We start from the raw sequence: 27638 nt of genomic DNA, 5'->3' as shown, positions 1-27638 counted from the left end.
AATCACTGCAAGTTGATTTTTATGCTGTACTGAAATGAGCTGTAACAAATGGCTCCCTTGAAGCTAAGAAATCAATCTAAAACTTAGAAAAGGATATGCTTTTGAAAAATGGTCAACAGTGCTGTGCAATATAGGATTCGGAGGTAATGTTCTAAAACATTCAAAACAGGAGTGAATTTCTAAGACTTGGGAGATTTTGCTTCTCGATGAGGCTTTAAAGAATAGATATATTGCTGAGCTCAGCGATGCCCTGCAATGTCATGCTGCGTCCTGCTGAACCCTGCAGCTTCCCGCTACATCCAGTCACTGTTCCATTATTAATATGACTACTATTGCCACTGTTGTGATACCCCCAACCGGCTCGTCAGACACCGCCTACCAAGAGCCTGGGTCTGTCCGAGGTTTCTTCCCAAGAGGGAGTTTTTCCTCGCCACTGTCGCACTGCTTGCTCTTGAGGGAATTACTGGAATTGTTGGAATTGTTGGGGCTTTGTAAATTATAGAGTGTGGTCTAGACCTACTCTATCTGTAAAGTGTCTCGAGATAACTTATGTTATGATTTGATACTATAAATAAAATTGAATTGAAATTGAATTGAATATATTTCGTGAACATCTTCACACAGGCTGACCACTCTTCCTTTGTACCTGCGTTCATGGCTGTCAGGTGCTTCCTGAAGCATCGGCTGCATCTCCTCCTGGGGTGAGGGGGTGAGGGTGGCTGTGGACTGGTGACTGTAAGATACAGCTGCAGGGGAAGAGGCTGCCCCTCGAATGGGAGGAGTGGGCCCCCTCTCCATCTCCTCTTCCTCCTCCAGCTCATCAGGCTGCAGGTACATGTGAGAAGGGGGCATGGGGCACTGCATGTCTTGTTCACAGCTGCCAACAGAGAGAAACAAGCCTTGTTACCGTCATATCACTCACAAAAAACATGAATGTTTTTATATACCGAAGCCAGGAAAAAAAACTAAATATTCATGGCACCCTTCTATCAAGAATTGACATGAGCCGAGCACTAATAGATAGAAAACCCTTGGGGCAAATGCTTGCAATGATGGCAAGAAACAGGAGAAAAGGCAAGAAGAATGAACTAGAATATAAATACAGTGTGTGCATGCCTGTCAGATTATCTGTGTCTGTGCAGACATGTCCCACCTTTCTTCCAATGATAGAGAGTACTCCTCTGTGCTCCGACTTGGGGGTGGGTTTGCAGGGGGAGGGGGCAGAAGGTCAGCCCAATTCATTGTGCTCTGTTTGGGTAGTTTGGGGGTGCGCACTCCCTTCTTCTGACCCTGACTCCCTGCTCAAAAATGAAGAAAAAAAAGCAGTCTGTCAGATCCAAGACACCTACAGACACGCATACTTATATTCGCACCATCGCAAAAAAAAAAAAAAACATCAATTATTAATGAAATCGCAAGGTAATGAGTAAGGAATTGACAGCAGATAACATGCATTAACAAGACTGGCTAACAAAGAAAAGATAATGTTACACGCAAGAGTGCAAAGGCTAGTGCAACCCTCCACTTTTATGCAAGTGTGAACACATACCTCTCAGCTATGAAATTATGGGAAATACTAGCAAGTAACAAGAGGACAGGGAGGAAGAAAACGGCAGAAAAGGGTCCAATTAATACCAAACTATTAGAATTGTGAACCAATGAGCTGTGAGGTGCAGCGAGCACCAAAGGCTTCTCCTTAATGGCTTGAACTTCAAACGCAATATCAGAATGGATACATGGCATTAAGGTGGCAGTGTTGCATGCCGTCTGCAATGTGTTATCGTTTGTCCTTGTCCACAGACAGACATTGAAGCCCTGATGAAATTAGGCTGCTCCATACAGGAATTAAAGTAAAGCCAATTAACGGAAGCAATGCAAACTAAGCAAGGACAAACAGTGAAATGAAATAGAAAGCATGAAAACAAAACAAAAAAACTGAATTAATAAAAAGAAAGAGCTCCTTTTATCGAATTGGCTTTAAAATCCCTTGGATGACATTGCACCCAGAAAGAAAACGGCTGGCACGGTGCTCATGCCTTTGTCTGGAGGCATTGTTGTCAGTTTCCTATCCTTGTTTTGTTCTACAATTTTCCACTTTCTGAAGGCATCTCCCTTTTAATTTCTCTTCAAGATAGGCTGACATGGAAATTAATCAAATTGCCATTTTAAAGCATCGATTATTAGCATCTCAAAGTGATTTATTGCTTTTGAGGAATACTGGGATTTTAACACAATAACCCTAAACTGGGAAAATTGGGCAGTTAAATTAAAAAGAGCAAAATATAAAACTCTGAACAAACTTTAAGAGAGACAAAGAGTCTTGATTTTATAACCTCTGACTGCCATTCCAACTTGTTTTGTTTTTTCCTTTATGCCCCAACCCTCTTACCGGAGGTACTGCTGCTGCCTCGGTCGGAGCTGTTGTAGGATCCTCCAGTGTGGCTGTCATGGGTCTGGTTGTAGGGGATGGTGGCTGGCATAGGGCTGTCACCTCCTCTGTAGCGGTCTAATGGTTGGGAGAATGTAATGTATGGTTAGTGCGGCCTCAGGCAGACATTTTGATTTCAGAAACTTTCAAGCAAAGCATCCACTTTGCAATGGACAAGGAAATGAGGGACAGTATTTTATAAGTAGTACAAAACCACTTCATAATGGAAATGTGAAATGATGTATACCATGAAATGACATTACACTGAGCACAGTGTACAGTGTTAAACACGACAAGAGGCATGCAGTTCATGCTTTAGCATTTTTTTTATGTGAGTATGTGAACACATGCAACATCTGCACAAAAAACTCTCGCACCAGATGTGGTCCCCTTGTGCAGGTACAATAAGGTGATGATAGCTCCGTTCAAAGCGGTTAAAGATCCAAGAGTTATCTTTGTCTTTCCTTAGAAATCTGACACCAAAGATAAACCCTCACACCTGCCTTCATCACACAAAAAAAACACAACCCAGATACCGTACAATGACAGCAATTCAGGCCTGGCCCACATTTAATGGCAGAGGTTGTACATGATTGCATGGAGGGTGATTCAGGGTTACATGAATGCCATACAGGCGGGCAGAAAGAAAGAGTGACGCTTATGTTGACTGAAAAGGAGCGAGACAGAACCCAGGAAAATATGAGCATGAAACTCTTCTACAGGCTTCCACAGTGAGGCTGAAAGAGCCAGAAGAAGAGAGAACAGAGGGGGAAGATCATGGCTCTAGATGACCTCTATAACCATGGCTGCTGAGTATTCCATACACTCACCCTTGTTCAGCTTGTTTTGCTCCATGATGTTGTACTGCAGCTGGGAGCCCATCTCCTGTTTCTGCTGCTGGACTGAGGTGGGCTTCCAGCAATGTTTTTCATTCATCTCCCCTCCGCCCAGGAGTCCTCCTCCACTCCCTCCGGTTCCTCTGTCAGAGTTAACGTTGGTGCCCATGATGGAGGACTGGATGAGCTGGGTGGTGGCGTACGGTGTCGGCTGGCCCCCTGGACTCACAAAGCGGCCATCTTTCAGGTTTGGGCTGTTGAAGGTCTTCATCTCATTGATCTTGTTGGACAAGTCTACATCTCCATAGACCCCTGACTCTGGCACCATGAGGTTGGTCTGCTTGTTTTCCATCTGGTTGTTATAATTGGCGATGCAGTCGGCTGGAGAACATGAGGAGGGTATTTAGTAAATCTCGTCTACTGCTGATCAGCTTAGGAGCAGTATGCTAGTTTGGTAAAAGGGTTGAAACAATAGGGCATCATCTGATCTACTGCAGAACTCAAAGCATTTATTTGAGTTAAGCCAAAGACATCTACCTAACAATTTCAAGCTTTTGAAAGATCAATGTGCCCACCAGAGGGACATTTCTATTTCAAGTCTCAGTTTTGTTTGCCAAATGATGATCTACTTAAGGTGAGTGACACAAGTGGTATTACACATTTCTCGCTCAGCCTCCTCTCAGTCTCATCCATGACTCAATGTGGGTGTCATCTCTGTTCTTTTCCATCTGATGGTGGGAGCATCGTTGCTCATTGAGAGGGACTGAAAGACATGTCTGTATCAAAGACCTGGAATGAGGCGCGCAGTAAAAGCACAGCTCCACTGACAGATCCAATTTTCCCTGGCTCATAAAATATTCAAATCCTCAAGCAGATCTGAGAGCCAGCCTTGCGGTAAATACCAAGGACGGCCATAGGTGCACGCTGCTCGTGCCACGCGCTTTACATTTCTGCAGCACGGAACAGCTCGAGACTTCAGAGGTTGATGTGTGAAGGCGCCCCTATGGCTGAGATAAAGGGACATTAACTCCTATTTCTTTGCTCTGTCAGTGATCCTCTTAATGTTCACAGAGTTTAGGTTTGGCACACACACAAAGCATGCGTCTGGCAAGCTCCTTAGTGTCAAACAACGGGGTGTCATGCGAAGAGTGAGGGCTGCCTTTAGCCTGTTATTCCCTGTTAAACATCTCACACCATGTTTAGGTAGAGTTGAACACTTCAACCTCAGACGGGTGATTAGCACAAAGAAAAAACTAAACTTGATCGACTATAAAGTCCACAAAATGAATTATTAATCCCCATTGGAAAAAGAGTTTGAAGTAAGGAGAAACTATTGCATGGCTTGATGGATATTAGGCCAAACAGCTGGATAGGAATTATGGGCTACCCTTGAAGGCATAGTCCCAAAGTGCATAATTTAGAACATAAAGCATTTAATTACACTCCACGTTTCCAAAGGATAGGGTTGGTTAAGACTTGGGTCACAGCTAAAAATGAATAACCAAGCTGACACTTTTGGCTACAAGTTTTACCCTGTTCTCTTTTCAGATAGGTCACTGTGTGTGTGTGTGTGTGTGTGTGTGTGTGTGTGTGTGTGTGTGTGTGTGTGTGTGTGTGTGTGTGTGTGTGTGTGTGTGTGTGTGTGTGTGTGTGTGTGTGTGTGTGTAATGTATATATATGTATTGTATAGTAGTAGTGTATACAGTTTTGAGGCCTAATTTGCTCCCAAGAGAATTGTGTTGACAACTGTGCTAGTGCTGAATAAACTAAAAGGCCACGTGGTGATAAGTCTCTTTCCCTTTTTCCTCTCCACCTACCCTACTTTACTTCATCTCATTCTTGTTTTTACCTTGTTTTAGCATATACTTATTCGGCATCACTCCCCCTTTCCATCTGGTATTCCAGGTACACCTTTCTCCCTCTATCATTCTCTCTTCATCTGCTTCTGGCCAGCGTCTGCAGTCCAGCCTTGACCTCTTCGCCCGCTGCACATTTCTTAAATAACTGAGCACTTAGGGTAAATTACATTACCGGCTATAACAACAGTATGGAAATCAGCAGAGCAATTCGATTAGCAACAGAGTAGAGCCATAAGCCCCTCTCAGTGTGCTCCTTTTATTTCCTGCCTAAAACAGCTCTACTTTAACCTCAGATAAATCAAACACACAAGCACACCGCCTCTGTTAATCCTAATATTTCTTCAGGTTTTTCTTGTGGAGACCTACAGAAAGGAGAGATACACAGAACACCTCTCCAGGGAGCTAACCCAGATATCACATTTTACTTCCTTTTGCACTGCAGAATCCCCCAGCGCCTATATTTCTTATCTCTACAGTTATTTTGTCAAGGACTGCATCATTGCGTTTGAGGTGAGTGTTTATTTTGGTTGTTGCCTACGTACCAAACTGTCGGCACTACATACCTGGGCGGCTGTATGTTGCCAAGTTGCTGTCGCTGTTGCCATTGCCTGCAGTGCAGCAGTTGATGCTGCAGTCATTGTGGTTGGCGCAGGAGTTTGGCCATGTGTCTGCCAGCCAGGGCTGAGTGGCAGATTCCCCGATATTTAGTAAACCAGGCCTGTTAAAAAAAAAAAAAAAAAAAAAAAAGAGGGACCAAATGGTTTACAATAATAACGACAATGGCATTTATGTGAATGAACTGAAACACCCACAGTAACATAATATTTGAAAGAGAAGATTATGCAGAGTTTATTTATTCAGCAGCTGAGAATAGGAAAAATCCAGCTTTAATACTTTCTGCCTTTTGGCCACATGCACACATACTACAATAGAAAAAAAGCCCAGCTAAATAGATTGTGTGTGCTTGATTTGCCCACAGCCGATGACACTTTCCCTGAGCCTTGGTGAGCATTAGCGAACCGCCTGGATTAGACAGCCAGATCAAATTCACTCCCAATGCTATGAAATGTGCGTCCTGACGAATCAGTGAACCACAAATGCTCCCCGAGTAGATTCCAAAAAAAGTTTTTTCAATCTTTTATATGTAATGTATCCACCATCTGACCAACTAATTGTGTATTCTCTAACGGGGCCAGTTACTGTTTCAGCATTCAAATCTCCACAGTGCGACTCCCAGTGTAAATCCCCCAACACTGAATTAGCATTAAATTACGTTTCCTCATTCCCTCTCAAATGACTCATTTCTTGGATTCATTTTGGGTAATGAACACATTTGTCTTGTACAGCCAAATACAATCTCACAATAGCTCCTCAATCACCCCGGCAGTTGTATGTTGATATTGAATGGCCATTGTCTTTGTGCAGAGCTGACACAGCCATGCTGCATATGGGATTCAATCATAGAACTGGATAATATAATGAATATGGATTTACTGCTGATGGCTCCAAGCTAACTATTCATTCACACATGAACCACACAAATGTACACTTACAGTTGGTACTCTCACTAAAGAGAGGGAAACAAATGAATAGATATTTTTCAGCATGGTGGCTCAGTGGTTAGCACTTCTGGGTTCTAGCCTTTCTGTGTGGAGTTTGCATGTTCTCCCCGTGCGTGGGTTTCCTCTCGGTGCTCCGGTTTCTTCCCACCATAAAGACATGCATGCTAGGCAACTAGGATTACAGTTGAAAATTAGCCGACTGGCTAACACTGGCGCATTTACAGAAATGTTCATTAATGTGCATTGTCCTAATCAAATAAATAAAAAAATTAAAAAAAATCCTCTTTTGTCTGTGTACTCAATTGTCCCTATTTACCAGCTGTATGAAAACATGCCCAATGCCATAAAGTTGATATCCAAATGAGTGGTAGCATGTTGGTTTTTGCCAAGTGTAATTTTGTACATTCTCACCGTTTGTGCACAATGCACCATTCCACAACATGAAGAGGTGTGCTGTTACTGCAATGTGTGTGCATGTATCTCCACGAATGTTTTAGGGTGATGCTATGGCACAGCCTTGTGGTTGGATGTGGCTTTTCAACATATAGGATGAGGATGGGCTCCTGGCAGACTACATGGGGCTTTGTTCCACTTATCATAAAATACTTAATGCACATCCTTACCCCTCCCCGGCTCTCTGCTGCTCAAAAAAGTCACAGCACTCCCCCTAGTGTTTGTTGAAAAAAAGTACACTTGCCCAACCCTACCTTCATCTATTCAGGAGGTTTAACATCCTACTGTATTTGTTATTAAACTCTAGTCATCGTTCAGTTTCCCAAAATGTGTTTAATATTTGATATATTATCGTAGTCACTCTTTCTAAAAACAATAAAAAAAAACTCTTACCTTCCAGCGCTGCTTACACCTTCTCCTCCTCTCTGATATGCCACTGAAAAGAGAGAAAATAATGAGTTTCCAACAAGCTTCCACCACTATTACTACTGCCATTCTCCTTGCTATTGTCATACAAGGTCAAATTATTAACTTGATTTTGAATAGTCAGTTTTGTGAGTGATGATGGGAATGCTAGTTCGTTATTGTATCAGTTCAAGTGAGCATGTAAATGAATGTGTTTAGCATCATTCTGTGTGTCTCTCTCTCTCTCTCTCTCTCTCACACACACACACACACAGCAACAACAGGAGCAGGAGGATATGTAAGAGGCTTATGAAGAACAGAGATGCAGAGCTCTTTGGTTGTCTGGCTCTGGTTCGGTGTGTTTGAAGATGTGCACTGAAAGTTGGACTCTTTCAAGGAGCTCTAAGCTGCCGGTGTGTGAAGGAGAGATAAACTTCCAACTTTAATTACAATCTCTTCCCTGAGAGGAGAGGAGGTGGAAGAGGGGTAGGTCGAGCCTTAGCTGTGTTGATTCCCTGTCTCTTTTTCAAAACAGGACATGTGGTTTGGCCTTCGCATGCAGCCAGAGGAGCCCTTAGATTAGCTCTCTCTCATGCAAACCAAAGCATCACAATCTAATTCTAGATTTAAATCAGCATAGATCACTGTAATGTCCTGGTTTTATTCTGGATACCAGGGTAGGGATTTGTCTTCAAGAGACCTTAAGGAGAGCCTTAGAGAAACCCAACCACACAAGCAAGGAGTGTTTTTCACCTGCAAGATTTTTCCGCAGATTACAGTATGAAACAAGCTTGCAACTGCTAAATAACTCTCCCTGATTGCAAGCCTCAAGAAAAAAAGAAACAACACAGCTACTGTTTATATATCTCACCCATTCACAGTTTACCATTCTCCATTGCACTCAGGACTGCCAACCCCCTTGACACACCTCAAGGGTGTGTCATTCTCCTGAATCCCATCTGAGGTTCCCCACAGCTATCTGATCAAGTTACCACTAGTTTTAAACAAACATTCGGTGGAACATTAATTTCTCGATAGATCGTTAAACTGTGCCAATGTTTGACTAATGTTATTGGTGTGTGCCTTGCAGACTTTTCAACTGTTATTTGTCTCTCATCTAGTAAGTGTAGTAAAAAGGCTGGTGCTAATTCAGTGAATGAACAAAAAGAGGCATCACTCTCTGTATATAATGTAAAAACAAAAGTGCTTACCTGTTGGTGTGAAAGTAAAAGATGGCACTGTTGGGAAAGAGAAAAAGGACAGAAATTATTGTGCTTCAGCACAGTGTTCATGGGACACAATTTATAGGCTTCATCCCCACATAGTTTCTGTTAAAAGCACACAAATCCACAAAAAGTATTTTAGCCTGTATTCACACGCTACTTGCTGGGCCCTAGTCTTTGATCCCTGCAGACATCCATGCACCCCAACTGGGGGAAAGTGAGTGTTGAGTCAGCTGCTGGTTCAAATCCTGGCTCAGACTGTCAGAGGCCTGCTGGGCAGGGGTCAAACACTGGGGAGATATCTGTTGCTATCTCTAACACACGTCATCACCCATAAAGCTCAATTACTCACACTCTGGCATGGAAGGGGCCCTTTTGACACACATTAACGTATTGTGGGCAGATTTTAGCTAGGTTTAAATCTGTGTTCTGAGTGCGAGCGCCATAAAATGACGTCACCACGGCAGTCGTTTCCAGTGTGGTCGTGCACTTCTGAATTTTTGTAACTATGCGCCCACTGCGCGCGCTGCGCTTTCAACTCAACACGGTCGGCTGGGAAGAGCAGGTTCATCTGTACAAACGTTTCGAGGCATGTCTGTGTTTTACATGGATGTGTTTACTACTGTTGCCAGGCAGCCTGCTCTCCTTCACTTCCGCTCTTTTCTTCTCTACTACTTCTCGCTTATTTACAGATTATTTTGTCTGTACGCCCTCTGGTGTTTCGGAGAATACTACAACAAACGATGCGTCGCACATGAACGTCTCTGTGCATGCTCGTAGCACGCGCCATCTACGGCGGCCCGCGCACGGTGTTGTGCTCGAGTATACTATATAATATATATAATATACTTTAGATTCAGTAATGGCTTGAGTTGTCTTTGGGTATCTTCTTCAACATATACTTTGTTGTTGGCCTCTTTGAAGAAGTGAATAATGCTACAGTATTCATTGCAGTTGATGCAACAACGCACCATGCTGGCAGTCATGCAGTGCACTGCCTTAAATATGTGCATTGTAGAAATGTTGCTGTCTGCCTTCAACCTACAGTATGAGATATCTGAGAAGAAAGACACTGCTGTTGTCACATTTTCTCAAACAAATCATTCATACAGTACCTGTGCCAACAAATGTCCTTTAAATGCCACAATCATCCTATCATGTTTGAATCTCTCCTCTTGATGCTCAAACAGGTCTTAAGATACGAGCAGTTGGATGGCTTTTATCTGTTTGATGAATGCCTTTGAAGAGGGGACAGACTAGCACTTGGTAGGCAAAACAGTCTAGTGAGAAATGCAAACATGATTGAAATACATAAATCGGGTTCTATTCTGTCACAAGAATGTCACAAATGTTCAATCCAGGGCTAGATGAAGCTGGAACTGAGCTATGACTCTCTCTTGCGTAATACTTTGGTTGATGCAATCTCAGGCTTTTTTTTTTTTTTTTAGTTGATTTGTTTAGATAATTTCAGTTACATGATTCTTTTGGAGCATTTCTGCAATATTAATGTAATTTGTATTACACAGTGTCACCACATGAGCACCATAAGTTTGCATGATTGCATTCATTGGCAGGGGAACTAAGAAAAAAAGCTATTTGACTTTGTTTATGTAATCTATTAGAGACAACACTAGCGTACACTGTAGCACACACATGCACAAGTCCCAATTCAATTTCACCCTGAGTGCAGATTGTTGCTTCATGTGGTTGCAATTATACTCTTTTGAAAACATTCTTAGAAACCAGTTCCAACAAAGACCGTGGCCTTTTGTGGTCTGGGTGCACGAGGAGGAGAAGCAGAAGAAGGGGGGCATGTCTGCCTACTGTGCCCTTAAAGAGCTTTGTGAGTTGATGTGAGTAAACATCAACATATAGAACAGAGGGCAACCTCAGCCTACACACACACTTCTCTGCCGCCTGGCCACAGATCATTACTGCACTCATGAAGTCTTTAAAGGAATACGCCACCGTTTGTTGAAATAGGGTTATTCACCATCTCCTCTATATTTATATAGGTGGGCAAACGCATTTTTGTCTCAGTGCATGCATTGTCTTAGTCCGGTAGCGCCGCCGCTAGCTTAGCTTAGCGTAATGAATGGAATGGGGCTCTGCGGCCGGCGCAAAGTCACTGTTTCTGGGTTAGTGGATGTCAGTCAGGGCAGCGGCGGTCGTGGAGCCCCGCGGGCTGCCGATATCTCTGTGCCCGAGTAGCAGTGCTTCGGCTGTAGTCTACTTCCACCCAATGTAGTCCCAAGTCAATATCTGCCTAGGAAATCATCTAGTCTTAATCTGCATTGCTATTTTTACTCATTGTGAATACACAGGCCACAATAAGTAATTAGGTTTTGTTTTTGTTGGGTCACTTTTACACACAACATGCTAACGGCAACAAAGGATTCCATTCATTACGCTAAGCTAAGCTAGCGGCGGCGCCACCGGACTAAGACAAAAATGTGTTGGCCCACCTATATAAATATAGAGGAGGCGGTAAATAACCCTATTTCAACAAACGGTGGCGTATTCCTTTAAAGTTACTCTTCTGTATCAACGTATTCATCTGAGTAACCTGTTTGTTACTTATTTTGGCTAAAAGAATAATAGTTTTCTGTATGAGGCTATTTATATAAGAAATCTCAGACTAAACACCATTTCTTCCCATAGCAACACTAACTCTGAAACTAAGCAACAACGTCCAACAACATACAGACTTAAATACAATCAAATAGAGAAATGTCATATTGGTCTTTGAGAGGATGTTCAAAATCCTATAACCCATAATAGGAATAGCAACAGTTCTGAACATTATCTGCCACACAGGTATGTGTATAAGCTGTGAAAGACCACAGAGCTTAAGGAAAAGCTTAGCCGAGGTGTCTCTCACTTTCACATGACTCACAACTCCCACTATTAGCACGGCTGCAGTGGATTCAGAACACGGATAGCCTGTGTTTTTCTGTATGACAGCCAGAGATAAGCAACAGCTCAGTCAGTCTATTGTCTGTGTGTGTGTGTGTGTGTCAAGGTTGAAGGCTGGATCTCCTCTAACCCTGACAGTCAGCAGTAAACCTGAGCCCAGGAGTGGGGATGGCGCAGGTAGCGCTCACAGGCAGCAGCTGCACAGCCCAAGGCCACATATTAAGCCTGACCACACATAAATGAGAGTCAGAAAGAAAGGCTAATAGATCTCTTTATACTCTAACTAATGTGAGCAGAGGTTGGGCATGTCATGAGCCCTGTCACTTTGACTCAAGTCAGGTAAAAACTGCTGTGGCTACTCTAAAAGGGGTTAAAAATGCAGCCCAAACACACATAGGTGGGGACTCATAGATAAACATACGGTAAGTAGACACTATTAACAGGGCTGCTGCTCAGTGCTCAACTCCTCCTAATCTAAAGGCTTCTCTCTAAAAAGAACAGCAAGACTACTATTAGCATGTGAAAATGTCAGCATGTCCTTGATAAAGAGATATTATGGTAAGACATTCTCTCTTTCCCAGCACAGTCAGAAGGGAGTTGCTAAAAGGGGAGGTGTCGGACCTCAAAATGTACTTTACTCACACACCCTTGCAGAATCAGCGTGACAGAAGTATGTTACAGAAATAAAAGACGTCTTGATGCAGCACTCTCAGCGGGAGCGCACATCACATCTTAAAGTAGTAGCCTACAGGAGAGTACTTTCAGTTAGACTTCACCTAGAGATATCTGGGGAGGTAAGTTGGCAGCATTTGGGATAAAGAAGTTTGAAACGGAACACACTAATAAATATTGCATTGCATTTTCTTACCAACATTTGTAAGTGAGAAAACCTCTAACTTCAAACCACCACTGCAAATATTCCTGGTAGTGTTAAATAGGGCTGCAACTTTTCTCCGTTAATGGATTAGTTAGTCTATAAAATGAAAAGTGTATATAAAGTGTGTTTTTCTAATGCCCAAGATGACATCCGCACATCTTGTTTATAGATATTCAGTTTACTGTCACAGAGGAGAGAAGGGATGAAACTACAAACTTCTCTTTATTACATTCCTTTATGAACACTTAAAATGTATTTTTGATTTTGTATGTCTACATTTGTGAATGTCCTTTGTTTGTGGTTACAGGTTTCTACCACACACTCGCATGTATTTTTGCATTTCTTCAATGTAATTTGTATTTTATGAAAACAAAACAAATGTTAAATGAAATAAATAAATATTCACATATTCACATTTAAGGAGCTGGAATCAGAAAATGTGTCCCACCCCCTTTCCTATAAAAAATAACTCGAATCGATTATCAAAATAGTTGCCGATTAATTTAACAGTTAACAACTAATCCATTAATCGATGAATGTTTGCTGTTGCACTCATGTACTGACCCTTGCGTATGCCTGCGTAGCTGCTGGAGAGGCCGTTCCTCTTCTTTCGGTGTCGGTACAGCCAGATGCTGAAGACCATGAGGATGATCCAGCACGCAGCTCCTATGCCTGCTATAAAGGCCGGCTGCTTGACCACATCGGAGATCTGTTGGGACAGCGGGTTCTCCTGGATCTCGTCCCCTGTCATTCGCCCAGACGCATCTGAGGAGGGGGAATGGAGGAAAGATCGGAGGAAATGTGAGAGCAGGATTAGAAAGAATAAAAAAAAAGGTCAAAAAATTGGATAGCACACATAAAAAGAAGTGAGAGTTAGGAACATGAAAACAGGGGAAAAGAGGGAAAGAAATGTTTAAAACTCAAACCAAGTGGGAAAGCCTGAAATATGGAAAATGTATTTTAAATAAATGGAGTCAGCACAGTACATAAACATGAACATTCCTCCTCCTGATGCAAACAAAGATTCTTCCTCATCCCAGCAGGTGTGTACACTATGAGGCTACGTTGTGGAAATGGAGTTGTTTCTCTCTAATTTTCAAAAGGCTTTCATCGCAAATCCCAGTCAACAATGGCAGGTGAGCAGACGAAAGCAGCCCACGACATTCAAACAGAGCCCAGTGGAGCCGGGTAGGGAAGCACAGAAAGGCTTCCTTTACACCGAGCAATGGTGGTTTCATAATTATCGAAATAAAGCCAATGAGATCATCGTCAAATGCAGACACCACAGTAATTAGCAAACTCAGGTGCATCTGTGAAAAGATGAGGTGTGAATGCCTTGAAGCCGTTTCTACTGTGAAATGCACTGGAAAGGCACCGTCTGCACGACTGCTGACAACAACCTGCTCCCGGTCTGTTTTTCTCATCTGTCTATTCTCTCTGTGCTTTTCCCTCATGCGTGATACATGAAAGACTTCTCCGGGTTGCCCCAACCCCCGCCATTCTGAAATTTCTTTATGTTCGTGTTACTTTGTCTTCATCTCTTTTGCTCAAGTCTTTCATGTTGCAGCCACTCTACTCGACCAACTCTCTAAGCCAGAGGCAAAAACACTTCCCCGATGAAACCAGCTCCCTGCCTTAACCCCTCTGTCTGTCTTTGTCTCAGTCACTCGGTCCGTGTCTCTTCTCACTTCTCTGTCTCCTCAATTTGTGGCTCTGTCTGGCAGAGTGAACCGAGCATGCCAATGTGACTAAGCAGCCCACAAGGGACTGTCCAGGTATCTAGGCTGGGATGACGCATACAAGCTCAGAGTGTGACAAATGCATTTGGGTGAAGCGCTGGTCCCCGAGGCACATTGTTCCACTCCAGTGTTGGAACATGGCAACAATCACCACAGGAACTCTTAAAGGGAGAGAAATTGTATCAGCCACAGCCGATGCTTCTTCATGCCCATCCCAGCCCACTCAATCACAAATTTAAAACCAGATGGAGTTCTCTCTCTCTCTCTCTCTGCCTCATCCTGCTATTCATGTGTTTTCCATCCTTCTCCTGAGTGGGCCAGCTCAGAGCTTTGGGGGAATAAAAACTGACAAAACATCTCAAAATATGGACAAAAAACAAGAAATAAATTATAACTAGCCCCATTGCAGTCTGCGCTGTGTTTCTTAGCATTAATAACATGTCATGCCTGAGCTCAGAGTGCAGGATTCATTATTGCCTTTTTGTTTGAAGCCAAGCAGAGGCAGAAAAACATTGCGTCCCTGACTGGAGAGCAGAGCAGGGTGGGGCAGCCAGCTCAACAGCTGCCACACAAGAATTGAATGCGCCGGCGTTAATCACACTGCCAGCTCCTGTAGCTAAAGGCCACTGCAGTGCTGAAAAACTGTGAAAATGATTTGTCATTCAAACTCATCATACTCTTCAGTGGCAAGTGATGATGTTTGTTTAACAGTAATCACTTCAATTACAGTTTTTACTGAAAAGCTCTTCATTTGAAATGACTGGATTAATGCCACAACTATTTGTCAGATGACTGAGTTTCATTCTTTGTAAAAGGATAGCCAGAGGACAAACACATTGAAACACAGCAAATGTATGCACTGGAGGAAAAACAAAATAATGATATGACCTCCAGTGAGAGAGAACGTAAAGGTTGTTTATACCCACCAAGCTGGAAGAAGGTGATATCGCTCTTGACCCCGGGACCCGCCCCAGTGCTGGCTGCTACCTCCACGCTGTAGCGGATCCCTGGGGCTAGACTGGGAATCAGGACGGATAAGGTTGAGCCGTCAACTGTACGGTTGATGTGGTACCTGCTCTCATTCCCCAAGCACCAAATCTGCCATAACAGAGACAAAGAGGAAGTGGAGATTGAGGCAATGTTATGAGGCTTTCGTGACAACATTCAGTTTGTAAGCTGCCACCAACCTGTGTCCTTATAATTGGTTAGTGCTGCTATCGTAACATTTCGGCGCACCGCAGGTATTGTGTTACATCTCTGAGGCATGAAAACATTTTACAAAATGGCTTGATGTTTTACAGGCTGTGCTCAACACAGGGCCAGTATTAGCTGAGGTAGCCATAACACGTCTCAGTGTAGCCTTAAGCCCATGGAAAACAAATGGGGATCAGTAATCACCCCCATAACCCAATTTCAGCAGAAGCTAAGTGCTGTCAGTCCCAGGAAGGAGAGCGGACTCAAACCAGGGCCACAAAGTATACATTCCCCTCAGCATGAGGCCTGGAGACCCCCACATCCTGAACCCCTGACATTCTGCTTTCTTTACCCCCCCCCCACCACCACCAGTTAACCAGGTTAACATACACACTTCCTAGGGTCTGTACTACACATGTGTGCATGTGCGTGTGTTTGTACGTGTGCGAAGGAACTACAAAGACATTTTCTGTGTATCTTTAAAATTGCACTGAGTGGAAGTGCCGCTAGGGACCGGGCTCGGTAATGAGCAGGGAACGGTCTCGAGCTGGACTTAAAAACCATGAAATTACTCTAAAGCCTATCACCAGAAAACATTTACCTGGAAAATTAACAGTGGCTTAACTTTTTCACTGCTCTGCCTCATCTCCCCCTCCACCACTAACCTATATTCCCTGTGATGCAAAAAAGGCTTTCCAATTAAAATACAGGACTTCCACGGCATAACGTATGAGGGGACAGCTATGTGCAAAGTGAGGTCATCAGAAAAAGGAGCATACAATATCAAGTAAGGAAGAGGAAAAGGGGACTGAGAGAGAGGTGCTATAGGATTAATAAATTCCAAAGAAAAAAGAAGGATGCATTAGCAGACCAAAGAAATGAATAGAGGTCTGTCTCTTCATTATGTCCTTGGTCATGACTACAGCTTGTTGTCCTCCTCTCTAATACATACACTGTTATCTACTGTACCTTTACATGGATGTCTCTACTAAATCATTGAATGCCTGCAGTAGAGTTAGTCTGTAGAATACTTAAATATGATCAGACAAATAAATAGTTAAAATACACTTTGTATGGTAAATGTCATGGAAGGCAAAACGTTTGATCTCCACTAAACACACAATGATATGTAATCACCAGTTAAGGCCTCACTACTTTTAGAGGAAAAAATAAACCTATCAATAATTTAGGGCTGCAACTAACGATTAATGTCATTGTCGATTAATCTGTTGATTATTATTTCTATTACTCGATTAGTTGTTTGGTCTATAAAATGTCAGCAAATGGTGAAAAATTTCGATTTGTGTTTCCCACAGACGATGTCCTTAAATATATGTTTTGTCCACAACTCAAAGAAATAGAGAAGAACGTTTAAAAAGCTGGAATGAGAGATTTGTTCTTTAAAATTACTCAAAACTGATTAATCGATTATCAAAACAGTTAGCAATTCATTTAATAGTTGACAACTCTAGCTTTTAATCTTTGCAGTTCTACAATAACTACTAGCAGACGCTGCTCCTCACTACTCTTCACCTTTGGAGCGCCACAAGCTGTATGAGTCCACCATCTCCACCAGATGGCACTGTTTCACAACAGTTTCCACCAGCTTCTCTGATTCGGAGTCCTTTCCTCTCTCTTCTCGGTCATCACACAGAGCACCGAGGAGTATACCGAGGTGTGCCTCAACCAGGAATTCATTACCTTTCCATGTCTGTGCATTGTCTCTTTCTCTGTTATCTGCTCTGTCTGCATCCCTGTTTGTGTCTCCTTTGTGTGTCTACAATGCGACTCCCACTTGCTCAGACCTGAGGTAGCTGCTGGCTGTTTTTTTTTGTTTGTTTGTTACCTTGTACTCCTGGACCACCCCATTCTGCTCCTCTTGTGGAGGGGGTTGCCAGGAGACCATGATGGCGGTCCCATTGTCCCCGCTCTCTGCCACTGTAACCTCACGAGGAGGGGCACTGGGAGCTGAGGGGGGTAGACAAAAGATTTAAAAAACACATCTTCATACATGAGACAGGGTTTTTTTCATAACTGCATGCAGTCTCTCCCTGTCTCCCCTCATCCCAGTTAGCTGTCAGAATCTCTGCGCGAGACTGAAGATGAGGTGAGAACAAAGCACTAACAATCAAAATGACAATGCTTTTATTTGAAAACTGAGTTTGTTTAATACAAGTGCTTTTAAATAAATAAAAGCAAAGACGTGTTTACTCAAAACAGACGGAGGGGTGATAGCGTAGGTATGGTGGTGTGTGAACGCCAACCTGCGGTCCAACGGTAATTAAGCTGAAATAATTATGAATGCAACATAAAAATACGTGATCACAGTTTGACTGAAAAAACAGGCATTTTTTATGCTTATGGGAGAACAAACATAATGTTTAGAGCTCCGAAAACAATTATCGAAAAAAATTAGGAACAAAGCTGAAACCAGCAGAAAAAAGATCAAAACACTCCCACACATGCAACACACACAGACACTTTCTAGTAAACACTCACATTTCTCTTAACTGTTCACTACAGATTAGAATTTGCAGTTGGGTTTCAACCAAACCTCATGAGACTGCCACAACCACACCCTATGAGAAATTAGTATAACACTTGCACTGGAGTGTTGTATATGGGTTTCCATAGGGCCTTTTAAAGAGCCTAACATCCACCCTCACATGCTTGAATACACCACATTTGATAATCCTGCCCTCACTGCCTGCTGTGAACAGCTGTTGTATGCTCTCACACATGCAAGCTGCGCATATAAAATTGTGTAAACATGAAAACATGCATGCACGCATGCAAGCACCAGAGCAAACGCGCACACAGTCACACACATTCACATCGCCCCCACCTTCCTCCAGCGTCTTGCCAATTTTGACATCACTGTCTGTTCCCTGGAATTCATTGAAGAAGGGGCGGACTTTGAATTCATATGTGACCCCCTTACGGAGCTGTGGCACAACAGCGCTGTCTTCCCCAGGGGTGCGCACCTCGAACACAGCCCATTCGCTCCTCTGCAGCCCCTCCGGTGAAGGCCTATACATCACCTTGTAGCCCTGGATGTACTGGGACTGCTGCTCCACCTTGTGAATGGCACGGTAACACAGAAACAAATGATGGTCAGCTTGACTTGATTAGACGCTTCACAGTGGAAAATGATACAGTAATGTAATAGATGGTAGCTTTACTGGACAGCTCATGGATTTGTGCAACTGATACGCCAGGCGCTGGATGGAACGGGGTGCTAACTCATCACATCACCCCTCTGTTAACCATCCACATCTACATCTCTGTCTGTCTATGCGCCATTTGGAGCAGCAGTGATTTCTGCAAACCGCAGTATGAGGTCATTGGCCAGAGGTTCCTCTAAGTCTGGAGCTGGTTAAACAGGGCCCCGGCTCCCAGAACAGCCTGTCTCATCCTGCCCTGCTCTCCAGAGTACTGACTGGCTGCTGAAGTCAAGGAAGAGGGGGAAAAGTGGATCTTTATACAGAGTACCACAAGTTGAGGATGCAGCAAGTTTAACAGCATCTGATGTAGCTAAATAAAGCAGATGAATGTGATTGTAATTTGTCTTGTGTTATTTTAATCTGGGAATAACTAATGTTGCTTTGTGATCCAGCATGGCTGGGGAAAAGAATAACTGCTAACCCGTATGCTAATATCGCTACAACTCCCTGTGGAAGGCAAGCAGCACTGGCTTGTAAAGATTTTAGTGATTTCTTTATCCCTCCCTCGTAAAATATGCTGCCGGCTCAGGTGGTCTTCATTAGCCTGAAAACTGTGCAACCATTTACCACAACACAAAGGAAAATGTAAAACCAAGAAACTCCACATTGGGAATAGATTTTACTGCACAAAACAAGGAAACCGTGGCGCTTAACTATACTGTCAGTCTCCCTCATGTCATGTGTTTTTTGGAACATTCCAAGGAGACAGGGTAACTGGGCAGTAATGTTTTAAATCAGTCTTGACATGTCAGTATCCTTTTTTACGTTTCCTCAGTCCCATTCATCACTCATTGTGGCACTTCATAATACCTGGGAATGCTGGGGTGGCCTTATGTCAAAAGTCAAAACAGGGACTGTTCTTACCTTTCAGTGAGCCATGGCACAGACTAATATCTACTATGTAAGGTGGACAGTATAGCTATATTGTCTCATTATCTAAAGAAACATACATTAACCAGATCAATTGCAGATGGACACCAGCAAAGAAAAGCAACCATAAGCTCCTACATCTACTTCTATGTCTTCCTCTCCCACCTATCCGTTTTAACATCTGTAAGCCATTTCCACTTAAGAGCATGAGTTGGCTGCCTCTTCCTTCTCACTTGTATTATTTTAACAGCTGTCAAGTGTTTTCAATCTGAGAGGGCACAGGCTGGCACGCCACACACTGCTATACGGTGCTACAAGGCCTGCAGAAGGCTGGGTTCTGTATACTGCCTTTTGGGCAGTTGAGCGGTCCAATGTGGGCGAAACTGCAGATTTTTGGTCTCCGGCCAGTCTACCACTTCAGGCTCATGCCAGATGGACACTAAGAACAAGCTGCTTCCTGCTGTGTCCTTCCTCTGTAGGGTGCGAGGACGTTAGCGCATTCGCTCGGCTGAGTGACCTGACAAATTGACCATGGGCATATCACTAAACTAACCTTGGAGCTTTGGTGACCAGCTATACCAATGATCCATATGGCAATCTGTAGCTGGCTGCAGCTGGCTAAAGAAAAAGAAGTGACAATAAAGCATTCGTGGAGAGAATTATACTCACTGTCCACTGCACCCTGACAGAGGAGGAGGAGAGAATGGTGGGGTTGTGCAGGTGGATGACCACATCTCCCAACTCCCTTTGGATCTGACGATGGTCCACACCCTGACTGGTGGGAGGGATATCTGTATGCAAAAGCACACACATTAAAAACCAATCAACTTGTCTAGAGCTGCAAAGATTAATCGATTAGTTGTCAACTATTAAAGTAATTGTCAACTACCGTATTTTGATAATCAGTTTGAGTTCTTTTTTATGAAAGAAAATCTCAGATTCCAGCTTCTTAAATGTGAATATTTTCTACTTTCTTCACTCCTCTGTGACAGTAAACTGAATATCGTGGAGTTGTGGACAAAACAAGACATTTAAGGAAGTCATCTTGGGCTTTGGAAATCAGTGATCGACATTTTTCACCATTTCATAGACCAAAATACTAATCGATTAATTGAGGAAATAATCAACAGATTAATCGACAATGAAAATAATCATTGGTTGAAGCCCAAATCTTGTCTTAAACTACAGAAAAACCATAACACTGCTGTACTGTATATCAAAGTCCTATCTGTAAGAAGGCAGTTCTCACCTTGTGTTTTCACAGCTTCAGTGATAGGACTGGGATCACTCAGCCCATAGGCATTAGCTGCCCGTACTAAGAAGAGGTAGACTGCACTGGGCTTCAAGCCCTTCAGTACAAATGACTCAGTTTTCACATGCTCTGCCAAGGTCTGCCAGCTGCTCCCTGATGCATGACTGTGGACACACAACAGAACACAATAATGTTTAAAAGATTGTATTAGGCCATGCAGTTATTTTGTTTATTGATCTTTACTGATTAGTTTTACCTGAAGGCCTCTATTATATAGGAGGTGGGTGTGGCTCCGGCGTTAAGGTTAGGTCTCCAGGAAAGGGCGACAGAGGTGCGGGTAACATCAGTGACCTCAGGTTTGGAAGGGGCACTGGGGATCAGGTTTGGGTCAGTAGGTCTGTTTGGCTGGACTGGGACTCCAAATTCTTAATGTAGAACAGACAGAAGGTAAGAATGTAGTTTAATGCTATTTCCCATAAAATGGAAAACTCAAGCCTACCAAGCCACAACAGATGGGCATATTTACATTACTACATTGCTTGGTAATATAACACAATGTAGTGAACTCCAAAGTGACAAAAACTTGGTGGGCAGAAATTTATTGTGAACCTAAATTGATATGCGAGCCGTATCTAAATCTGCGAGGGGCCGGATTTGGCCCAAGGGCCTTGAGTTTGACACATGTACCCTACAGGTTGGAAGCGGAATTGTACATTACATTACATTGTCCAGTTCATTCGAACTACAGATCAGCTGTCACTACCCAATGTGAGTCGAGTGCAGATGTGAGTTGCGCATGCGTCACTTTGCGACAGGTGTTGGAGCTTGGAGGACGACTTGTGAGGCTTGTTGAAGTTATACAGATATAATGTTTGCCAGGTTATTCTTTGTGAAAAAAAACTACCACGGGTTTTTTTGTTTTTGTTTTTGGCGAAAAAAAAAAAACAACAAAAAAAAACGCGCACGCGAGACTTCTGTAATGGCAAAACAATAAAAATGGACCTACATAACGAAGTTCGTTCACCGCTGGCCACAAGTTAGCAATCAAACACAACAAAGGAGTTTTGAGCTAACGTTAGCAATCAAACAATCATAGATAGCTAAAACCTTTGCTGGATCCGGATCCCTTGCCGTAAACCGTTTAAATCTGAGCATGCGCAACTCACATCTGCACTCGACTCACATCGGGTAGTGAAACAGCTAGCGAAAACTTTTTTGCAGGGGAAGAACCCTAGGCAAGAGGAGCGGGTCTTGTTATGGTTAGAGTAAGAATGTCAGGGCGTGCCAATCAGGGATGAGTCTTCCCCTACCACCCTACAAAATGATCCATTACCCGATCCAGCAAACTTGCATAATGTAATGTAATGGACAATTCCAACCTTTAGGGGGACCAAAGCGGGAAAAGTTCTTTAGTGTTTCTTTAACTGGGGTGGCAGTAGCGCAGTCCGTAGGGAGTTGGGTCAGGAACCGGAGGGTTGCTGGTTGAAATCCCCATACAGACCATAGTATTGTATAGTATATAGTAGTGGTGGACTGGTAGCTGGAGAGGTGCCAGTTCACCTCCTGGGCACTGCCAAGTTGCTCTTGAGCAAGGCACCGAACCCCCAACTGCTCGGGGCACCTTTCCATGGGCAGCCCCCTCACTCTGACATCTCTCCATTAGTGCATGTATAGGTACTGAGCATGTGTGTATAATTCAGGCCTGTGTATAATGTGTGTAATAACAACTCCTTTCTCCTTGTGGGATTAATTAAGTATACATTATTATATTATAACTAAACATCCCATTTTTTTAAGCAGCTCTCAACACTAAACAATGGATTGTGGATTACAGCAACAGACACAGCTAAATGTAACAATGTAATGTAATGTGTTTAACCTCACATGTGGGAAAATAAAGGATCACAAAACACCCCCTTCTACTAAGTGGGATCAAAACAGGGTGATATAAAAGATACATTCAAAGAAACAATAACTAAAGTGTGAGAAAAAAACGATGACTCGGTGGAGGCTATGTGCGTCATGTCGCGGTCAGTGTGCTGTGCTGACTTTATGTGTAATGAAAAAAATAAAATAAAAAGACTTTATGTGTAATGTCCAACTGTCTGGCTACTTGCAGAAAGTGCTCGACGCACGCGTCGACGAAAAGCCTGTCCACTATCTTCTTAACAGTCAAAGCATGCGACTCAAGTTCCCACTGTGGGTCAAAATAACGTGCTGTGACCCCGAGCTAACTGGAATTAATATAATTACTGAGAGAAATCTCCAGCGAGTGAAGCGCTGCTGGCCTGGCTGCGGAGCTACTGTCTATGGGAGCTGCGGAGCCGCATCGCTTCCTGAATGATTTCCCCAACTACGGATCGGGCCGAGGGACCAGATTTACGCACGCGTCAAATAATCGCGCTAAAAGGAATTTGCGTTAAGTCGTTATTATCGCGTTGATTTCGACAGCTCTAAACATTTGTATGTGTTAGAAAACTCCTACTGAAGGACACCTCAGTATTGGATAAGTCTTACCGTGGACCTCTAAGTAGGCTTTCCATGAGGCCTCTCCACTGGGTGTGGAGGCGATGCAGGTGTAGGTTCCAGTGTCACCAAGCTGGAGGAGAATAGAGGGGGATATTTGGTTAAATGGGAACTACTCAAATTTGTGCCACAGTTTCCTGAAATAGTAGTAGTCTCTTTCCCTCTTTCTGCCTCTTGCTATCTCGTCCCCACCATCACTGCTCTGCTTATTGACATTCTGCTGGAGTCTGTAGCAGGCAGCTGTCATTGCCTGATAATCTCAATATCACCTCTTTCATAGCAGAAACGGGGGGGAAAGCAGCTGGAAAGGCCAAGTGGCAGACCATTCCTAGTCAAATGGAAAAGATTTTCACAGGATCGTAGACTAATTGGAGATCTTTTTCTCACCCTACCATCCCCCTGGGTACCAAACATGGAAGAGACTACTCTGTGTGCAACAGATGTGGTGAAAAGCTGTACTGAAGATATATGGTAGAACCTTGACCTTTAGAGATAAAAAGGAAGTTGGGAAAACTGCAATTTTAGAGCGCAGTATGCATTGGTAAACTAAACTAATACTACTAATTTGTAGTTTAGTTAAAGTTTAATACAGAAACTACCCAGCACCGAAAAGCACTCAGAGTTTACCTGTTTCTCTAAGGCTGAAGTTGTTTTTTAATAATGTGCAGTAGTTCACGAGAAAATAGAACTGACACAAAATGATTGTATTGACATCTGGATTTTGGATGCAGACCAACAACAAATCATGTGTTTCTTGGCTCATGGCCTTTTAATTGAAATCTGTTGAGTTTTTGAGATGGCTAATAAACAAAAAATAACCCTGTTGGTAAAAGTATATAGCATATTTTCACACTGTTGCATTTTTAAAAGATGTCTACTCTGTCAACTGCAGTCAAAGTCTGTCGGTAAGACAAATCTTTATGTTGTAATGTGCTGGTGATGCATAGTACGCTAAGGGCTATGGTGCTGGAGTGTAAACAAAACAAAGAGAGAAAAACAGAATGAGATAAATTGTTTAAATAACTGAGCGTGAACCTGTCGGGCCAATGACCCTCAAGGTGCATATATTTTTTGTCTGGCAGGTAAGAAAATGTATTAACACTCAAAAACAATAACACTCACACGCCCACATTATTAAAATAAATTACCTCACGCATCAAAAACATCTTCATTAAAATGTTGTCAGGGAGAAATGACAAATTCATTAATGTAAAGTGCCTGCGGAGTTTACTCGTCTACAGCAGGAGAGGGATTCAGACGCACCCCCTTCTGCCTGCCGCGCACTGGCGGCCCAATCATACTGCAATCTTGTCACCACAAGACATGCCAGCATTCATCAGAACACCGCAAAGTGACGTGAACTCTGACCCTGTGACGCCTCCATCTGGAAGACACGTCAGCACCCCCTACTTGTCTCTCTCATAGAGTGCGTCCAGCATCACGCAGCTTGCCATCTGATCACACACACACACACACACACACACACACACACACACACACACACACACACACACACACACACACACACACACACATATATGTGCTCATACACAAAATTACACACAAAACCCACTGTGCTTGCTGACTGACAGGAACTGCAGACTGTTTGACTTCACAGACTCCATTTCAAACCCGCGACAACTGACTGACAGCCCACTGAGGGCTGGGTGCTGGCAGGGAACACATGCTTTATTTACCAACCAGCGGGGGTTAGCGCAGCACATTATGGACAACTTTGAAGTTTATTTGAATTCGGATTAAGACATAAAAGGAAGCCTAATAAAAAAATCTTGAATAAAAAAACAATTATATTTCTATAGAAATAGAAATACAAGGTGAGTTTACTGTATACATACATACATAGTCAAATTCCAAATGAATTCCAAATGCCACAGAACAGTCCTGGGTGCTGTGTACTTTGCTTGATGTTAAAAAGGGATCTAAGCATGTTTGTACATGTGAGCAGCAGGTGTCTTACCTTTGCATAGCGTATCTGCAATGCGCCCGTGTCCAGCTGTTTGACCCTGGAGTCATGAGTGGACACCAAGACACCATCCTTCCTCCACAGGATGGTGGGGGTAGGGTTCCCTGTTGCCACACAGTTAAGGACCACTGTGCTGTCCACAGCTACTGACTGATTGGTTGGGCCCTGTCGAATAACTGGTGGCGGGCGATCTGACACGACTGTGGAAGGAGAATGAGCAATAATGTGAAAAGGTGGAGGGAGAAAAAACTGTGGCGCAGAACAGCAGATTCAGACAATTACATTCAGCTTGTGTGAGAAAACACACAAAAGGCAGAGGATCTGCCAAACAGCATGTAGCAATGTAAGCATGTGAAAACTGCATAGGTAGTGGGAGAGGAATTGCATCCAATTTTAAGAACTGGAAACAATTTTCTAATCATTCAGCAGCAGGAGTCAAACTTAGCCAAGTAAAAGCAGCGTGATTAAAACAAAACAGCCTCAGATACTTCAGGCTTCTCGCTGCAGCTCTAACAGACGCTTGGCACTACCCATATCAATGCTAGCGGCCAACAATCCCCTGGCCCATCCCCCAGCCATAAAACACAAAACAAGGGGAGAAAATGCATAAAAACACATCTAGCCAGAACAATGTTATCAGCATGACGACATTTAAACTCCTCCTCCCTGCCTCCCAGCATGTGAACCCTGGGTGTTCAAACAGTACACACAAACAACAAAGACATAGACAGAAAGCATGTATTTGACAGAAAGGAAAAGGCAGTCATGTGCAGCGAAAAGAGGGGAAGAGGAGGCAAAGTAAATTTGAGACTTGGCACATTTGATCGCACTTACACAACTTCTTTTTTTTTGCTGTATAAAGATAAAACAATACAAAGCTTCCAACTTCCTGCTTTGTTCTACTATCTGACTATCCCATGACTAAAACAGGAAGTGTGACAAAAAAATAGACAATAATTGGACTTCGAGTGTAAGCAGGCTGAAGGCAGAGAGATGTGGGAGAAACTTTAATTAGACGCACCCGATCATTTCTTCATTTTTATTTTGTCTCTACTGCGTGTGATTCATCATGTTCCTGCTATAGGTTGTCTGCCTCCCTCTGATTATTATTATCATTTACAGCTCTATTGATGACCATTGCTGTCAGCCCCACTGATTTACTAGCAACTTACATTCAGTTAGGAGCAATCAAATTAATACCTAACACAGTGTAAAGGCAACACATAATGATGTATGTATGTGTGCAGAGATCCTCAGAACCATGCTGCGGTGTAATCTCTTGGCCGCTTTGTCTTTGCTTTTGTGCCGGGGATGGTGCAATTACTAAAACATTGTCAGCATGACCTGTAATTACCAGATCTGCCTGCGGAGAAGTGGTGGCCTCAGAGCGGCCTGCTCACTTTAATAACTGTTATTATTATCCAGAGAGCATGGCAGAATGAGAGAGAGAAGAGGAGCGCAAGATGGAGCATACCATTGTAGGCCCTGAAATGAAGAAGGACATTTGGTAAATAAAGGGATGGATCTAGGTGTGTCATTGACAAAATAATACAGTAGCTGCCCAGATCTCTGTGGGAATGATGGAAAAGAAGCCAAGGTTAGTCCACCAGGCTGACAGGGATTGGCTAGCAGAGTAATTAGAGGAACCAATCCAGACCTCACCACACAGCCACAGTCTTCCAACGGTAGACAGCAGCAAGCCAGCCATGGAATACCGAAGGAGACATTAGCCAGTGTGAAGCCATCGAAGCCAGATACTGAGCCACGGTCTGGGTGCACAGGCACCAGAGAGTCTCTACCTCTGACAGGAACACACTGACAGGCCAGACCGAACCTCACAAACCTCAGTTCGGATATTAATATGCTCTACGGCACAACCACGGCTTTTCAGATGAACAGCATTATCCTCATGAGCCAAAGATGATCTGAAATACCAATATTTATCCACTCAAGTTTTCTCTCAGTGTTCTTCTAATTCCCTCTGAGACTTTGCTGTATGCAGAAACTGTGTTTAAAAGAAGGTTGCTTACCATCTGTGATCTCTAGCAGAGCCTTGGTGAGGACACTGCCAGCAGTGTTGATAGCCTGGCAGCTGTAGTATCCCATGTCTGAGCGTTCAGCATCAGTGATGGTCAGGTCCCCAGACTGAGATACAGAAAATCGGCTGGAGGGTTGAGGAGGTTGGTAGGAGAAGAGCAGGTTCTGTCGGGGATGCACACAGATCACATACAGTCAGACTTTTATTAATGGCTATTTATTTGCTAGTTAATTGGAGAGGTTGAAGATTTCA

General features: G+C 43.3%; 1 protein-coding gene across 6 annotated transcripts in view; it reads right to left on the bottom strand.

Moving 5' to 3' along the window:
- Positions 1-27638, bottom strand: part of robo1 (roundabout, axon guidance receptor, homolog 1 (Drosophila)) — a 369807-nt gene that overhangs the window by 7509 nt on the left and 334660 nt on the right. For 5 of the 6 annotated variants that reach the window (XM_039826470.1, XM_039826460.1, XM_039826486.1 and 2 more), the window contains 17 exons: positions 27379-27550; positions 25343-25548; positions 23356-23437; positions 21095-21263; positions 20836-21002; positions 20256-20377; positions 18338-18569; positions 17339-17460; positions 15225-15396; positions 13124-13324; positions 8755-8781; positions 7532-7574; positions 5687-5841; positions 3259-3645; positions 2390-2506; positions 1154-1298; positions 647-877 (listed from right to left, as the gene is read on the bottom strand). In XM_039826470.1, coding sequence (XP_039682404.1) covers positions 647-877; positions 1154-1298; positions 2390-2506; positions 3259-3645; positions 5687-5841; positions 7532-7574; positions 8755-8781; positions 13124-13324; positions 15225-15396; positions 17339-17460; positions 18338-18569; positions 20256-20377; positions 20836-21002; positions 21095-21263; positions 23356-23437; positions 25343-25548; positions 27379-27550 — 2750 coding nt within the window. The remainder of the gene's footprint in view (positions 1-646; positions 878-1153; positions 1299-2389; positions 2507-3258; positions 3646-5686; positions 5842-7531; positions 7575-8754; positions 8782-13123; positions 13325-15224; positions 15397-17338; positions 17461-18337; positions 18570-20255; positions 20378-20835; positions 21003-21094; positions 21264-23355; positions 23438-25342; positions 25549-27378; positions 27551-27638) is intronic. The other variant, XM_039826488.1, reaches the window with a different exon arrangement.

This window comes from Perca fluviatilis, chromosome 2 (assembly GCF_010015445.1).
Source record: "Perca fluviatilis chromosome 2, GENO_Pfluv_1.0, whole genome shotgun sequence".
NCBI lineage: Eukaryota > Metazoa > Chordata > Actinopteri > Perciformes > Percidae > Perca > Perca fluviatilis.
This window is presented reverse-complemented; position numbering and strand designations above follow the sequence as displayed.